We start from the raw sequence: 18,136 nt of genomic DNA, 5'->3' as shown, positions 1-18,136 counted from the left end.
TTGCTTCAAGAATAAAATTGTTTGACTATTTGTTAAAACTTATTGGCATAGAATTTTTCATGTCTTGAAAAAAATGTTGCAGTGAGTGAGACTTTCTTCAACTTGTCACTTAGAACCACTAAGAAAATTATGTGTAATTTATTTTCTATATAATTTGAAATAGTCACTATATTGAGCGTGCATAAAAGATTTCAATTTTAAGTTTCATTTCTTCCTGGAATTGTCTTTATTTCAAAATACCTTTTTTTTTTTTAATGTTCAGTGCTGATATTAAGTGTGTCTTCAGAAAAAGGTCACTTCACCACATAATCACTAAAACCATGTGACTACTAACCTGTGAGAATCCCTGAACTGTTTCCTTCCTTTTATGACAGAATTTGAATTCTGGCCTCACTAACTGAGAGGATATCTTGCCTTTCAGTATGAGGTCTGCATTTATTATGAAGTTCTTAAGTTTTATGTCTAAATTTGCAAAACAAAACAATTTTTTTTCAGAAGTAATAATGAAGCAGACTCCAAGGAATTCCCATAGTGATAAAAATCTAAATTTTGATTTATAAAATTTTCAGAAATTCTGTTTTCTCCCTAATTCCTGTAAACTGTATGTCAGCAAACTGCGTCTGCATATTCATTTCGGCAATTCCCATATGCTTGCTTTTACAATCAAGCAGTCAAAACAATGCAACTTTCATCCTGCTTCCAGAGTCTTATTACTGTATCCGGTAGCTTTTATTATTCCAGTGTCCCAGTTGCAGTAGCCTTGCCAAGCACACTACTGGGTTTAGACCCTGTCTAATGGTATTTTTTTTATTACAAGAATATTTCTATTTTGTTCTAGGAAAAAAAAAAAAAAAAGCTTTCCAGCAAGCTGAAAGGCTGTGTAACCATTTTGGTAGTTTGGCATGTATCCTCCCATGAATGCCTTAGTTAAATGGTGACCTCAGTGCCTGTTGGACCTTATTATTATTCCTGCTGTCAGTCTTGCTTTCAATTTTTGGCTCCTTCCCTGGGTTAGTATTGGCTCCTATAAGGCATGAGGAATAACTAAAACATCTGCCATCACCCCAGGAGGCTGGCTGGGTTTCATCCAGAAGGATGCGGGCTGTTGTGTCATCTTTTCAGTACTCAGTGCCACCACAGTCAATGGCAACAGCAGAAGATGCTCAGAAAGAAAGTGGAGGCTCTGAGCCAAACTTGCAGACACCAAATGACGAACCGTTATGTATTCGGGGGGGAAGGAAAATAAAAAAAGAAAACCTCAAAAAAACCCTAACTCCAAATCAAGCAAGTAGAAAGTACAAAATTAAGAAGGATGATACCTTCCTATCTTCTGAATGAAAGGCTTGGATCATAAACCTTGTCTTTCGTTGTGACTATACACCTTCTACAGAACTAGTTGGAAACTCAGAGGCTTCTTTCCCAATCACTAGTGTCAGGATAAACAACAGAGTCGGAGGTCATAGGTGTGTAAGGAGCACAGGATTAGGAAGATTTAAGAAAGGTTACGTTTAGAAAAAGGCAGGTTTTAGACTGAAGGTTAGATTAGTCATAGAATATCTCAAGTTGGAAGGGCCCTGTAAGGATCATCAAGTCTAGCTCCCTGCTCCTCACAGGACTACCTAAAACTAAATCAGATGACTAAGAGCGTCATCCAGAAATTTGTGTAAAACGCTCTTTGCTTTATAAAAATGGAAGTAGAGTTTGGCAAGTTTGCAGAATTTATACCTTTCTGTTACCCGTGTGGTTACCTGCACGAGCACAAACTGGTACAGGAAAAGACTTCTGTGGAACTGAGATTCCAACTTAAATTTATATGGCAATAGTGGTGGGGTTTTAGAGGAAATAAAATTATTTTATCAATTTCTAATCCTGAAATAAACCCCAGCTGAATTAAGGTAACATTTTTTTCGTTTGAATTTTTACAGCTCTTTCTGTTGATCCAATCAATAATAAGGAGACTTTGTTTCCACTGAGTGCCCTTTAAAATAGATTGGAAGTCAATTTTTATTAAAAAAAGCACAGTAGAAGAATCTGGTATATGACTTAGTCTTAAGGAAAAGCTTCCTTCTTCACAGGAAGTTAATTTTATTCAGTGGAAATCTTTTGCAGCCTAGGGTGAGGACCACTAGATGTCTTTATCTAGTAAAACAAGGCAGTAATGGTTGCCAGTACGGGCATCATCAGTAATTGAAAGTAAAACTCCTTAAATATTACATGTCACTCTTAGTATATTGAGCACTTTACAAGCATTAATAAAATCAAGCACTTGAGTTATTCACAGTGCATCCCGTGGTGACAGTCAGGATTTAGGGAGTGACCAGGAAGAAGAATTTCCTTTAATGCCGCTCTTAGCGCTGTGTATCTGCAGACAAAATGGGAATCGTGTTACATATGACTTCTGCCTTTGTAAAATGTAGACCCTATTTCCCTGGCTAAACTAGTTTGTGAGCGTAAAAGTCATACTTTGAAACTAGAAAATAAAGCTAATCTTACAGTTCATGCCTTTTTTTCCTGATTTCCATGAGCTGATTCTGAAATGCAGAGATATAGTTATTTCTCAAAGTGCGTTTCTCAAATACATCTTCTAGTTTTATGTGTTACTTCACTGTCTTGTTACGGAATAAAGAGTTGGCTATTTGGAAGATGTGAATTACTGATCTATGAATCATTGCTTGTTCTTTTTTTTTTTCTTTAGTAGGCCTTAATTAAGCTCTTTTCTTTTACGAAGTAGTAAAGGTAGATTTTTTTATTTTTTTTTTTTTTTATTTCATGTGATACTTGGATGGGATTGTCAATGAATCTCATTCACAGATAAATAGTGGGGAGCACCTGCATCTTGGGAAGCTGTGTGAGGTAATTATGCAGCACTGTAAATGGAGAAAGACTAAAGATTCAAGCTGATGAGTAGGTTCTGTAAAACACAGCTTGTGAATAGTGTAGTGTGACAGCCTGCTTTGATGAGCTGTTTGAACTTTATGCTGCTGCAAACTCTTTTAAATTTTGAATAAATTATTCCGGTAAAAGAAAAAAAAAACCCAACCCTGGACTTCTGTAATAAACCCTGTAATAAAGTTACCAGATTATCACAAAACTGCAAGATATAAACAAAGGGCATGGTTAATTTCCACCTCTCTTCGAGACTGAAATTTCCATAGTAGCATTAACTTTATTACTCATCGTTGCCAGCTTCTGCTCCCCTGAAGGCTGAGCAAATTAAAACTCAGTACTCTGTGATGGTTTAACAATTGTTATCCTTTAATTTCTTTCTTACTGTTACTTAATCTTAGAAAAAGAGCTGAAAATTATAATTGACCTGCCCTCTCGCCTCTGTTCGTTATCTTTTCTGATCTGTGGACAATAAGTGCTTGCCGCGTCATGCATAATTTATAGACAGAGTGAGTGTTCAGAGCTAACGTGTTTGTGACACGTGCGGTGTTTACTGGGTTGATAAATCTTGAAGCCAAAAACTGCAGACTCATGAAAGAGAACGACGTCTCCTTTTAAGCACCTCGCCTGCCCTCTGCTACTAATGCAGCTCTGGCAGGGCTGCTTCTAAGAATTCAGGTCTCTGAGCAACTTCAAAGGGTTGCTGTTCTCCTTTAGAAAATGACCTGTCAGAGTAGGAGCTTCATCTGTAAGTTTTGGTACAGGCAGATTCAATCCTGCCACCAGCAAGAAGACTTAAATATAATTCTTTGTGTTACGAAAGCCAAGAATGGACACCACCTATCTTTATTTTCCAGTAGTCCAACGTCTTGACTGCTTACAAAGGCGACGTTCAATGTCACGGTCATGCATCAATTCCCAGCAGTGCATCACGGGTACACCCCCAAGAGGAGGAGATGATCTCCGTGCCAGTTAAAGTTATTTCTGTTATTTCAAATGATGAGGTTAAGAAAGTCAAAGAGAATTTGCTGGGTTTGTTCTCATTCTATATGGCATAAAGATAAATTAATGGAGCTGTATTATGCAAGCCAAACAAAACTATGGCTTTCCTCTCTGCCTTAGATTTTAGTCAGTATCTATGAACTTGTGGGAACTGTGTATGTTTCTTTGCATCGCAAATGTACCAGCTGCTGTATTTGTTGTCTACGGGTATTGACTTTGGATAATTTGGATGCTGGTATTTAGTGTCTGGGAACTGAACAAAAATAACGTATGTTACCTAAAAGAAACTTATTGCAAGGAATTTTTTATCTTTTTGTTTTAAAAACTTTTTTCTACTTAATAATTTGTGCAAGGGGGTCATGAGATTCAGATTAAACGAAATTGTCTCCTTAGCAGCAGGTAATGTACAAGGTCATAGGTACTTGATTAAATAATAGCGCTTGTGCATTTCTGACAATAAGAGATAACTGGTCCTTTAGGGTGAAATGTTTAGTTTAATATGAGCATTTCAAAGTAATCAGTAAAATTGTTACTTTACAACTAAATCTGCATTTTCAATATTTTTGAAAATTCAAGCTGTGTGTCTTTCCTCCAGATTCCCGCACACTTGTGTGCTCTCGCTCTCTCTCTCACTCCTATAAAGTTCTTCCGGTCCGAAAGCTGCGTTACACTCTAATCTCTGAGATGAGAAGTGTTGTGGGCTATTAAATATTTTTAATTACTTATTGGCTGACCTCATGCTCTTCAAATATTTATGTGCTGCACACTGGAACTTAATTTTCTATGTCAGTAGAGGCTTCGATATGGTTTTATATCCTACAGAGAGCTGCCTTTAATTCATTGGGATTTCCTTTATAATTTTAATACAATAAGCATAAATATTATATACTAACCTTGAGTCAAAAAAGGCCTTAGAGGTGACTAGTTTATCTAATTTGGCAGATAATAGGATGATTCTCTGGCATTCTTCAAATCATTATCGATCCATGTGTTTTATGATATTACCAGGTCCTTACATTTGTGGATCTTTCGGTTATTTTTGTCCCATGGCCTCCCCCCTACATCTTTCATCCTGTTACCTCTAAAAGCTTCTGAAAAATCATCAATCTCTTTGTAAAAATGTGAACGTAAATGCAAATAAATTCCGTTTGACAGTCTCCATCTACAGGAAGGTTGTCTGTAGTCCCCCACAATATTAACAACTTGCTATTTCACATAAAATAGAAACCACAAGTCCCTTCCTCCCATGTGAAAATGTTTGATTTGAATCAAACGAAGACCTAAAATTCCTATCACCAAATTTTCTAGGGAGCTGTGTGGTTCAAGGAGGTCAGTAGTTAATTCAAGTACAAGGACTAAGATCCCAGTTTTGGAAGTAGTTACGCTACCTAGTGCTTAGAGACTCTCCCTTAAGTTGTGTAATGCTTTGCTGAATCCATGGAGTATTTGCTGGTTTTGGGGCATGGGAGAGGAGGTTTTGAGCAGCAGGTTTAATTCCTGGTGCTATCTGCGCTACTTTCCTCATGTGTAATGCACAGAAGAGAGGAAGAATTTCCTTCTACAATCCAGTCTGAGTCTCTTTCTCTCTGATAACTCTGGTACCATAAGTAAGGACGTATTGTGAAGTTAGTATAATGAAAGAAAGGGAACTGTTTGCGAATAGATAAACGCCTCCTCTTCTGTAATTGAGCAGGAGAATGGAGAAAAGCATGCAGCCGAAAAGATACTGAAAGCCTTATTTTCCCTGACAAAGCAGCTTGATACTTATTTTTTACGTTATATTTGTAGATACCTTTTAGAGAAAGAAACCTTCTGCTCTTGGAACGTTTTAATGACCTACGTTGATGTTGAATATTCCTGTCAGAGAATAGGTTTTTTTAGCTTCTACCTCATAATTGTTTTGTAGAAGCTACTGTCGTAATTTACATCATATAGATAAGAAAGCATTTACTAGTAATGCTTGTCTTAGAGTTGGGCAAAATCAAATGCATTATGTTTCATCCTTTCACAGTAGTAAAAAAAAAAAAAATGGGCCAAGAGGTGTGATGATAGAAGAAATTGGAGTGGAGTTGAGTATTACTTAATGTTAACAACAACAACAAAATTACAAGCAATCAGCTAAAGTACTTCCTGTAATCAAGATAAACCCCCTGTTTTTCACTTTTTTTTTTTTTCTCATTTCAAGACCTTTTTCTCACATTCCTGAAGCAGTTTGAGACTTTTGGATTGCAATGAATCATATAGTGTCACAAAAAAGAGTTAAATTTGAAGACAGTAAGTTAAACGTGGTTTTCATTGCTTGTAAAAGGTTTTCCTTTAATTATTGATATTTAAAATATTTTATCTGTGACAAAGAAATTTCTCCTGGATTAATCAGTCAATAGGATGTAGGTAGTTTGTCAGTGTTCGTTTCATGGTAACGTCTCTACCAATTTTGTTTTCAATTGTGTAGTCTTTTTAATTTGCCTGCTGTTAGGTGGGAGGAAACAAACTGGGAGAAAAACGCATGCACTGTTTTACCCTTCTCTATGCTTTTGCTTTAAGGATCTCTTCTCTTTCTGTAGTTTTGATTACTTGGTCCCATCTGATACTGCTCGGTATATTTTTGCAAGTTTAGTTTCCATCATATTTAAGGTTAGTGATCTGGCACGGCTACTCTAAAGTTCTTTTTAAAATACATGTTGAAAGAATGGTCTCGGAATAATGCTTGAACCACAGAAAAGACAGTTGAAGACTAATATTCCGTCTTGCACAGTAATTGTCTAATCTGTCTAAGGTACCTATTTCTGCGGTATGCAGGGACCAAAGAATAATGATACATCTCCTTTGATTTAAACTCATTAATAAAATGAAATGCTTGATTTGCACTTTTGCCTGCTGCTTTATAATTGAAGAGGGCATCTTCCAACCGAGACTCTTCACAGTGAAGGTTGGTTTGGGTTTTTTGTCAATGCAGAAAGTAAGGTTCTGGTTGGAAGTCAGGACTGGCAAGGAGCTTCTCAGAACTTCTACAGGAATGCGGGGAACAAAAAGAATAGTTGTTTCACAGGAGTTGACTATGTCAGTCTTAAGCTACTAATAAAAGTTTTGGAATCTGTTTTGGACTTAATTTTTCTTAAGCTGCCGAATTTGCAAACGCAAAATTACATAGCTTGTTAATATTTTATGAGAGAAAAATGCTTGGCTATTTCATCAGCCGTGTTTTCCACAGATCATTCTGTTTCCTTTTATTCAGTGAAAGGAATAATGTTTTTCTGGGTATCAATAATTAATCCTTTGAAACTAGCCAAACCGCAGCTATGGTATGATAACTGACGTCAATGTAACCTAATATTGACTAAGAACTTAATATTCAAAGAAATGCTGTGGCTGGGCCACTTTATAGGGAGTACCTCTTAGCTCATATTTAGTTAGCCTAGCCTTTGCTTTCTGTTTCCCAAAAGATTGACTCTATTCAAAGAAGTCTGTAGATCTCCATACAGCTATTTATTTCTCGCGTTCCCATCTGCTTCGTTTATTAATATTCCAGTGAAATCCTGTGTTTGCTCAACTGCAGTAGAACAGGTGAACTGCTTCAGGTTTTTTTAATTTGCTTGTTATTAGCACTGGATGAACTGGTACTTAATAACTATGATGTTGTAGGCTACAGATGGTAGCTATTTCTGGTGGAGAACGTCTGCAGTGGCAATGTCTTCAGTAGGTACCTGATGTCTTAACATATACAGTACATTACCTAGCTGCTGAGAGTGCAGCATGATATTATGGGTTTATATCAATTTAAGACCCCAGTTCAGAGTTATCAAAATGGTGAGTTTATCTAAGGGAATGTAATAGAATTACTGATAGAAGTCTAATAATTTTAAACTCAGTGTTTTAGAGGTCTGCCTAACAGAAAGGGGAGAGAGTCTTATATACAAAACTATTCCTCTTCACACAGCATCTGTTGGTGGCTTTGGGGAAACAGATGCATGAAGAGGAACTTAAACATAGATTTCCAACGTGTAAGAGTGGCCAGTGTGAAAGTGTTGATGTGATAATAAAACGCCTCTTAAAATGCAGGCTCAAGGAATGAAATGCTGTTAATTGAGGGCAGTTAATAAAGATAAAATTGCAAGTTACTGGCATCAATATAAAAATGAGCCCTTCCCTACCTTCCCCAAACTATATTTTATTACTGTATTATTACTGCATACTTCAAACCAGGTGCAACTGTCATTGTGGCAGACCTGTTCCCATCTCATGTTCTCTAGGACGGAATGCCGAGGTCAGTACTGGGCTTGCTCCATTGCTGTTACTGCTTTAAACTTCTAAATTGAGCATACTCTTGAGTGATGTGGACATGACTCGATGCCCTGTATTCTCATTACAGCTGATAATTCATGATTTTTTTTTTTTTTTTTGCTGTTCCTACTAGTTAAATGTTGGATCAGCAGGAATATCAGAATTGCTTTTCTTTGTTTCACCAGGCTTTAACCTGGTTCTTTCTCCTCGCATTACCTGCCTGTTTCCTATGCTTTTTAACATACCTTAACAAGAGGCCAAGTTTTTTTCAGTACCAATACTTCCAAGAGTGCTTACGAGGTTGCCTTCACAGTGTCCTGTATTTTTAGGGCTTCTAAAAAGACAGACTATTCTCAGAGGATGTTTTAAGTTTTTAATCACTTTCTGATTTTATTTCATGTAGCCCTGGCTTGAATGGAATGTCTGTGCGTTAGTTCTGTGTTTGTACAGATATTCTAGAGAGGTAAAGCGAAGCAGGCAGGACTACATTTTCAAAAATGAGAAGTGTTTTTGAGTGTCTTTTCCCTTTTTTGAAGTCTGCTTGCTTAAGGTAACTGCATTTAAACATCCCAGCACTTGTATAATCTAAATTAATAGTTATTGTTGAAAATGTAAGACAAAGCATTGAGGTTTCTGGTCCAGGTCCGTGTAAAACCATCGGTAGAACAGTAAGTCCTGATTCCTGTACACCACTTCTTATCGTGCGTTCTCTTCCATTTTTGTCATTGAGTTCAGGAAATATATATTTCACAAAATATGCAGCTTCTCACTTAATCTACCTGAATGTTGCTGTCATCAAGTAATTAAAATAACGAACACTTTGTGAAACAACAGGTAAACAGAGTGGATAAAGATGGTATTATCTTACTCGTAGCTACTGAGCCTGTAAATAATTAAACAATTACCATCACTGTCAGGTTATATTTTTAAGCACCTCTTCAGGCTGTGGTGTCGGTTACTCAATGCTTTGAGGTGAAGAAATAGCAGTGGAAGAGGACTATACAGTTAATAACGGGACTGATTTGTACACAGGGTAAATGACAGCAGCCTTTACATCTCCCTTAGCCATCTCCCCACCTTTGCGGAATGACTTGGGAATAAACTGTTCTTGATGCCTAACAGCGAGTTAAGTAAGCTAAGGAGCTAGCCATGCAGATGAAAAACACAAAATAGCCCAACTGAATAAAAATATTACATAACAGCAACTAATATGCATATTAATTATAGCTACAGTAATGGCAAGAGTTAGATTTGGTGTGTAGCTGATCATGAGGCTGTGCTCCAAATGATACTTGGCAGGGGATGATTGTTTTACATTTATTTTAATTAAGAAATAATATGGGTGGGAGGTTTTAATGGAGATGAAATAAGTGGTATAACTGTAGAAATACAGCTGTTCAAATGTATTACAGACTTTAATACCTTCAGAGAATCAAATACTAAATAGGTCTGTCATATCTTGCTGCTCTATTTTATTGGCAACCAAAAGGCAATATAGCAAAAAGAACTGTAGGATATTAGAACCTCTTGAGAACATAAAAGCTGCCTTTCTCCTTCAGTGAAGTTGTCTACTTTTTTATTGAGTCTTAGGAAACTATTTTTATAATCGTGTCTTTAAAATTCAGTTTGATATAGTGACAAAAAGGTTGGGTGTAAGGAAGGAGTATGTAAACAACAACAGAATTTTCCAACCTTAATATTTTCAAGTTCACTACCATAAAATGGACTTTTCCATTCAGGTCTTTTTGTTTAATGGTCTGTAGTTCTGGGACTTTCTATACCAAAATCCATAATTATGAGTGTTTTTAGCAAGGTATGCATCCCTGAGATTTTAAAAAGGGGTGCTGGGTGGAAAAATCAAGAAAGTCTGTGGTTTCATCCTTGCTCTGCCAATGACTTCTCTGATGACTGAGTTAGGCACGTAATCACTGTCTCAGTTTCTTATCTGCAAGGAAGAGATAACTACACCTCCTTTACTCTGAAAACCAAATTAATACTTTTTTTCACTGCGAGGGCAGTGAGGCACTGGCACAGGTTGCCCAGAGAAGCTGTGGCTGCCCCATCCCTGGAGGTGTTCAAGGCCAGGCTGGATGGGGCTTGGAGCAACCTGGTCTGGTGGGAGGTGTCCCTGCCCATGGCAGGGGCTGGAACGACGTGATCTTCAAGGTCCCTTCCAACCTAAATCATTCTATGATTCAGTATAAAATTGTGCAGGGTATAAAAGCCCACTGTGCTGTGCAGAGGAAGACCATGCAGTAAAACCTGCTCTGTAGAGTTTACAATCTGAAAGACAAGCTCTAAGGGTTTCAAAAGGCAGACAAAATGGCACATGCAATTTTTAACAAGTCGGTAGTTGTCAAGGGGCTGGAGGCTCCCTGAGGGCCGGGGGATGCCCAGGCCTGGCAGCCAGGACCTTGTCCCCGCTGCCCCAGCTGGGGAGCAGGGCAGGCTGGGGGCAGTCCCGGGCACCAGGAGCCTCCTTGGGGCCAGCCTGGGATGGCAGCCTGTGGGTGTGAGGGTGTAAGGATCCAGGCCTGGGGAGGAGAACCAGGGTCAGATGTAGCCGGGGGTTGTCAGGGCCCAGCTCAGCAGTGCCCACGGCTGGGTAGGACAGGGCTGTGGGGAACTGGTGGCCCTGGGGTGTGCTGCGCTGGCATCCTGGACCACAGGCAGGGTTGGGGGGAGGGTGGCCAGGGCCAGTGAGGACTTTGAGTGCCCCCAGGGCCTTGCGTCTAGGTTGCCTAAACCTCAATATTTTGTTTTATTACAATGCCACACTATGCACTTAAAAAAAACCCCAAAACAACAAAAAAACCCAACCCTAGGTGTCTCTTTCCTGGTTTATAATCGAAACAGTGAATGGTGGTCAAGACGTTTCTTTGGGACTGATCTATGTGGCTTGGTGATGATATGGGTCACAAGTTGTCCCTAGCCAAGCATTACTGTCCTGGGAACGCTTTGTGCCGTACCAGACGTCACTGTCCGAAGCAGTGAGCTCACGTCTGTGGGTCACGCGTTGTGCCTGTGCAATGCAGTATGGGGCTCTCCACGCTGAGTACAAAACATCTGATTCACTGTATTCAAATTTGTCAGGGAATGAGGTCCAGTTATGCAAACATAACATAGCTTTTATCTTCTGCCTGGTTATATGCATAAGAAGTAGCGAATGACTGTTGTAACGCTGAATATTTTGTTATTATCAATAGAGCCACATCGTGCTCTGTGCTGTAACTGCTGGTAAGGAGAACAGAGTCCGGGAGTCAGGAGGGAGATTAACAGAGAAGAATCTGATTAGCTAATTAAGTCGCAATACTGAGATTCTCTAAACCCAACTGTTGGTCTGCATATTACATTTCTAGCGGTGCTGTACTGTCCTTTGCTGCCAGACTCAGTGCAGCTGCTTTATTAGTTCAGTCCTGCCCTCGGGAAATGCCCTTACCTTTATGTCCGGCTGTGTCCTCAAGGCCATCTCGCGGCTATGCGTCCTGACCGTGACAGTGTAGTATTCCTCCTGTGGTAATAATCACTGAACTGGCATCAAACATCTTTGCTTGTGTAACGGATATACCAAAGGGGATTAATGGCAATTCATTTCCTGCTTAGTGGCCTATAGGCAAGTCATCTATAAACAAGACCTTTCCAGCTGTTGGTCTGTGCAGAGTGCTTGAAGCACTAACGTAGATCTACGGGTACGGTTCAAGTGCTCAGTACTTGCCCCAGCATTGAATTTTGCTGCCTCTCCTGTGCCTGTTTAGCATAACTTGTCAAGTATTCGGGAAGTCATTAGTATTATGCTGTCACCAAAGGCGTGCTCACGGCACACTCTGATACTTTGCATATGATCTGTTTTAAATGCTGTGCAATCCGGGCTGGCTTTTCCTGTCATTTCCCTTGATTTTTGTGCAGCATCCGTGACTGTAGCACGTAGCAGGCAGTTACAGAGCATGACATCCTTGCTGCAGCGTCCGTGAGAGACTGATACGAATTCCTCTGCGTGTGACTCATCAGGCAGCTTAGTGCAGCTGAGGCTCCTCTTGAAATTCTAGCTCTCCATTCTACGAGAGCTCCTTACTGACAGGAGAATTCCTGTGATATATTAAACACTTCCATTGAAACACCGGTTCACTGATAGCATGGCAGCTCCCTGCAGATTCTCTGTGGTGTATTTTGTTCCCCTCACACTTGACAATTATTGTCTTGTTGCATCATGCTTCTCAGTGAAGGTTTACTCGGATAATTAATTCTAGCGGTAGTAAATTAAAATCATACATAAATTATGTTCAACACCTAGTACACGTTGTTTTGAATTAATACATCAAAAAGGTCCTTCGGTGTATGTCTGACAATCTCATTTATCTGTGGCTCTGTAATTGCGTATGTAGCTCATGGCAATTATGCTGCTTGTAGGGAAGGAACATATAGCATATTTGATACCAAATATATATTTTTAAGATTTAACGTCAAGGAGAGTGTAACTGTTTAGTTATTAGTCTGGTAACTCATAGAACATTTCTAGTTCTGGAGAGTTATGGCCGAGGAGGTGATTAATTTCATCTAGCAGGAATCCGGGAAGACTGATACGCTTTTTTCCTTCTTTCATTTCTTAGCCACAACTGTACACTGACTTTCACTGTCAAATTGCTAAACATTAACTAACCCAAATACTTATTTTTCAGGAGGCCCAGAAGATCAACGGTGGTGGAGATACACAGGCAGATGGGGCCTGCAAACCAACAGATGAAAAAGAGGAGAATGTGGCAGCAGAAGTGGGATGGATGACCTCCGTGAAGGATTGGGCAGGAGTCATGATATCTGCCCAGACATTAACTGGCAGAGTACTTGTGAGTTTTCTATGATTTTTCTATATTCTTATTTTAAAGTACACTTTTAACAAACATGGTATCCCAGCTTTAGTAGAGGATTTTTGATTGGTTTGTTGCGTCAGCACCGACACAATCTCAATTTTCTCTTTTGGAAGTAAAATAGCAAACTAATTCCTACTGCAAGAGAGAAGCAGAGTCAGCAAGTAAGAAAAACGGACTTCCAGCTCACCCTCCAGCCTATTTCAATATTCTTGCATCATGATTTTGAACTGTGCTACGAACACTGAGTTTAGTAATTTCATATTATGTGGTAAAGCTATAGGCCTATTTTGTCTGGAAGTAAAATTGTGCTAGGAAAAATGGAAGCCAACTTGGAAAATAAGCAGTATGTTACGAATGTAGGTGGCCGTCAGAACTGTAAAGCAAGTTTGAATTGGCCACGCAGTGGGATTTGTGATATTTCCAATATAGTGAAGATTTTATGTTCTTTTGATCTTTTTCTTTATTAAGTTAAGAAATCCTTCAACTGTGAGCAGTTGTATATCAAATAGAGCCACAAATCAGATATTGCTAATATGTGGTTTAAAGTTCCACTGAAAAAAAAACTTTACAGTTTTCATTTTATTTGACTACAATTATTTTATAGCTTTGTCAAATCATACTTAATTGCCACGGGTTTTCTGTGGAGTTCACCGCAGTATGAGGTGTCTCCTGTGTGATTAGTTTCCTTGTTCGAATGCATGTACTTATAAGCTAACAGCTAAAGCGATTTAAATCCCATTTAAAACTTTTGAGAATGCCAGTGAAACTTTGGAACTAGTTTTGGTTAAACTGAAAACTGAACTTTTGTCTTTGAGTACTTTGGTTAAGAGAGATTTTACTGTGAGTTGGTTCTGGTTTATAGAGTAATTATTTGGGTAGGGGGGAAAGGGAAGGAAAAGAAAAGAAATTGCACTCCCCAATCAAGTCTTCTACAGTGAGAAGTTGAGGTGGCTCAATTGATACTGTCTTGTTTAGTTCTGCAATAAAATATTATTTTTTATGATTTTTTTCCTAAAAATATCTTCTGCCCATTTGCTTATGTGAAATGCTGACTTCTATCAATAGCTTGAAAGCGTGTTGCTTTGTTGCTTTTAGCATTACGTCTTCTGTGTAAAAAACAACATGATCGTCTTATGAAAGGTGTCATATTGACTTTTGCATGTTTTCCTGACATCTTCAGCATTCAAAATGACTCTTTTTCTAATTTAAGTCTCTCGGCTAGAGTAATCCAAAACCAGAGTCCTATGCTACTAGCTATGCAACCAGAAACTGGCCTGTGTTGTTTTTACTGAGGTATATGTGAGCACAAGTAGAAATCAGCAATCAAGACCAAAACCTAAAATATAAAACACATTTTAATATGTATTTTTATTCAAGAGAACTGGGAGAACTTATTCAGTTCCATTTGATGACTTTTGGGGTACTCTTCTTCTACTTGCAGTTTACCGTTGCAATTTATAAGGGACTAGTTTATTTCCAGAATTTTTTTTGTAGACAGCTGGCCAACATTATTGCGTCAGATGATTTCTGAGAGTGTATCTATATTATTGTCAAGGTATAACAGCAGGTGTTGTACACATCAGGGCTCTTTGATATGACTAACCATCAAAGAAATAAGTAGCGATATATTGAGTCTGTTAGTCAATACTGTTCAGTTTAGAAAACAAGATGCATTTATTTTAATATAGCACTTACCAGTTTCAGGATTTGAACTGATAGGATGTGATTTCTGGAGGACCGTTTCCGGTATGAACGTTGACTGTTCATGTAAATTTTACTTTGTTTACATTTGCTAAAGGTTAACTGCTTCAATAAGCATTTATGCTAGAAAGAATATTCACATTATTTGCAGTTGTAGAATGTAGCTAAGTCAAATATTTTTATCAAAGTATGTTGTTTTGAAAATATTATGACTTACTCGTGAATGCCTACTAACTTAGCGTGGCCTGTTGCTGCTAGCTATTATATTTCTGAATCAAAGTACGGAATTTTTATTCCCCCCCTGTCCCCGATCAAAGAACTGGTGGCTTTAAAGTGCTATGCAATCAAAATGGTATGATATCTGCAGATAAAGAACTTAGGGTACGTTTTTACACTGTGAGGGTTGAAATTAATTTTAATCTTGTACATCTAATCTTCAAAAAAAAAATAATTTAAAGGCTGTCCACTGAAAATGGACTTGGGAAAAGAGTTAGAATTGATCTTGAGTTCAGCGTGATCATCTGAAGGCTCTTGTGTAACCGCTGCCTGGGTTTATTTGACAAGTGAAGGAGACAAGTTGGCAAAGTGTCGAACACACATCAGTGTAAAGTAGAATCTTATTTGTGTTTTCTGCTCATAGAAAAACTCTCATTATTATTTTTACCTTGGACAGTCATCTTTTTCTAAAGTGAATCTTAGTGAAATGTCAAATGCTGTTTGTGGAACCAGACCTATAGTCCGTCACTGTGTCTTTGACATGTTTGGTCTAGCTTTTATTTCTTTGCCAGTAACCCTACAAAACAACTTCCTAAGTTTTATCAGATCAGCTCATTCAGGTACTTTGTGAGTGTTGGAACAAGTATTTGTATAGTGGCTGGTCCTATAATTAGCTCTTTTAATATTAAAACTTCGTGGCTATCCACAGGTGAAGAAAATAAAGGCCAACAGTATGGAAAATACAGGGGAAAATTTATTATTAAAGGTCACAGCTTCACATCCATGCAGCTGTAGTACAAATGTCGTGCCTCAAACCAGGACAACAAATTTGGACCTTTACATCAACATAGCACCACTTGCCCAATTGTCATGTGAAATCAAACATTTCTGTTTAGAGAATAGATGCAAATCATTAGACAACCTTTAAAATACAGAGTAGAAAGCCTTCTTCAACATTGTAGCTGTAGAAGTACTTGAAAACTTCCGAGTACTTTTTTTTTAGTTTGAATTTTTTTTTTAAAAAAACGTTTTCCAAATCATATGTTTCAGTGCATCTACTGGGAAGTAAGAGATGCTGCTTATTATTCATAATCTGTGACATGGGAGACAGTGACATGATTTAATCCAATCCTGACAAACACATTGACTCTGAAATCTTTGAAAGAGATGATTCCCCTCCACACTTGTTTTCTTAAAAACATTTAAGTCATTTTGGTGGTTGTGGGGGAGGGAAGAGTTCTGTAACTGAAATAAAAGGAAAAAAAAAAAACAACAAAACAACCCCAACCAAACCCATGCTTAGTCTCTTCCTCTCCAATTCCATTGGTAAAAGAGGAAAAATTACATTTAAAGACTAAACAAAGAAAAGAGAAATTAAAACCTGCTCAAACCTTGAAATATTTTGCTTTTGACTTCAATTAAATTTTCTGTTTCAAATAAGAATAAATCAATCTTTTTAAGTATCTGATAGTTTCTGTAATTTATATGGATGTCTGGGCCTGCCAGCAATATTTTCTTTGCGTTGTGGAAAAACAACAGGCTTGTAATTTAAATTTTGGCAGTATTTTTCACATGTACATGTTAGAACTAAGTGAAGACAAAGATATGGGTATTGTGCAAATTAACCTTTCGCACATTCTCTGTGGAAGTGATTCTGAACACTGGTGGAATTAACTGTCTCCCTGGCACAAAACTTCTGTACTGTAAAACTCGCTGTTGTTTGCACCTACTCTTTATTATTTTTTTGGAGCACAGAAGAATTGGTGCTGCCATTTTCATGTGTTGCTCCACAGAAGTTGCCAATTATGTCTGGTTCTTCAATATGAAATTCCTGCCTTGTCATTTCTTAGTATGCTACTTCCTCGTCACGTGAGTATCTAAGTGCAGGTTAATTGAAAAGGATAGTGTCTCAAATAGGTCCCATCAATATCTCCCCTTGTATCCTTAGGTCTTGGTTACGTGAGGTAGGAGTTGCTTCTGTTCCCTGCTCCTCGGGGTTTTTTGCATCAATTCTGACAGAACCATTAAGAAACGGATTTCTGCTCTTTCAGTCAGCAGGAGTAGTTTTCTTTTTGTTAAAAAGAGAATTTTGGGGGTTGGTTTGTTTGTTTTTATTTTGTTGGAGAGGGGCAACTTGAGAAACAAGAATGAGATATTTACTTGCTAAATAATTAAACCATCACATTTTCAAAACATCTGACCATCACCTGTTTTATTGTTGTGCCAGCTTAGTGTCTCAGAGCATGTAATTCTTGTCTGTTAATGACGGTAAGATTAGACAGAATAGATGTGCAAGTGACGTGTACGTGGGATTATGCTAATACTGCAGTTGATTCAGTAGTTTGTGTGAATATTGTAGAGATCAAGTACTGAAACAGAACTAGACATCCTTACCTCTTTAGGAGCTAAATTCTACTCTTGACATTTCAGAAGTGGTTTACGCACAAAGGGATACTCAAGACTACCCAGTTTCATCTGAAGGGCGTGCTTTGGAGGGAGACGTTTGTAGAGGGTGATCCAGGATGTCCTTCAGTTAGAAACCCTTTTTGTTCTCTGAAGTAGCGCAGACCACTGAGCTGGCGAAGGTGTGGGGGCTGCAGTTGTGCAGTCAGAATATCCCTTTCTCCTCATTCTTTAGGTTTTGAAAGCACGAACTGGAACTTCGTGTTCTTGGTGACGCAATCTTTGAAAATGGGACTTTTGGTCTTAAATAATGTAGATGAGAATTTTATGTACTGCTTTAAAAAATTGTCCATATTAAATTGCGTAAGCACATGATTTAAGAGCCTGCTAATTGAACCCATGCGGTTCTGTTTGCAGTTGATGTTGAGTGGCATAAATATAAATAACAATAAAAGGTAACAGTTTACCTAAAATCTGTTCAGGGAAATACTGATTTACTTTGAAGTGCTACATAATTCTGTAGATGATGGAAGTATAAGATAAAAAATCCTGAGGTGGGTTTCTCAAAGAAGACTCAGACACATTCATAATTAATCTGAAGCAGCAGGAAATTAAAGGTGTTTATGAACTGATTTTGCTTCCTGAAATTAATTTTTTTAATCGTTTGAGCAAGAAGAAAAAGACTTGCTTAATTAGGTGAAGTGCTTGATGTATAAGAGAAAATCTTATGTATATTGTTGAAGTTGCCACAGTTCAATATAGGACACAGCTGAATGTCAACT

The 18,136-nt window shown here is 38.1% G+C and overlaps 1 protein-coding gene across 1 annotated transcript in view; it reads left to right on the top strand.

Annotated features, from left to right (window-relative positions):
• The window catches only part of KCNMA1 (potassium calcium-activated channel subfamily M alpha 1), a 518,607-nt gene that overhangs the window by 123,566 nt on the left and 376,905 nt on the right, over window positions 1–18,136 (top strand). The window contains 1 exon segment of the mRNA XM_082486073.1: window positions 12,846–13,010. Within this exon segment, the coding sequence (XP_082342199.1) occupies window positions 12,846–13,010 (165 nt within the window).

The sequence above is a fragment of the Vanellus vanellus genome (assembly GCF_965231255.1).
Source record: "Vanellus vanellus genome assembly, chromosome: 7".
NCBI classification, from domain to species: domain Eukaryota; kingdom Metazoa; phylum Chordata; class Aves; order Charadriiformes; family Charadriidae; genus Vanellus; species Vanellus vanellus.
This window is presented reverse-complemented; position numbering and strand designations above follow the sequence as displayed.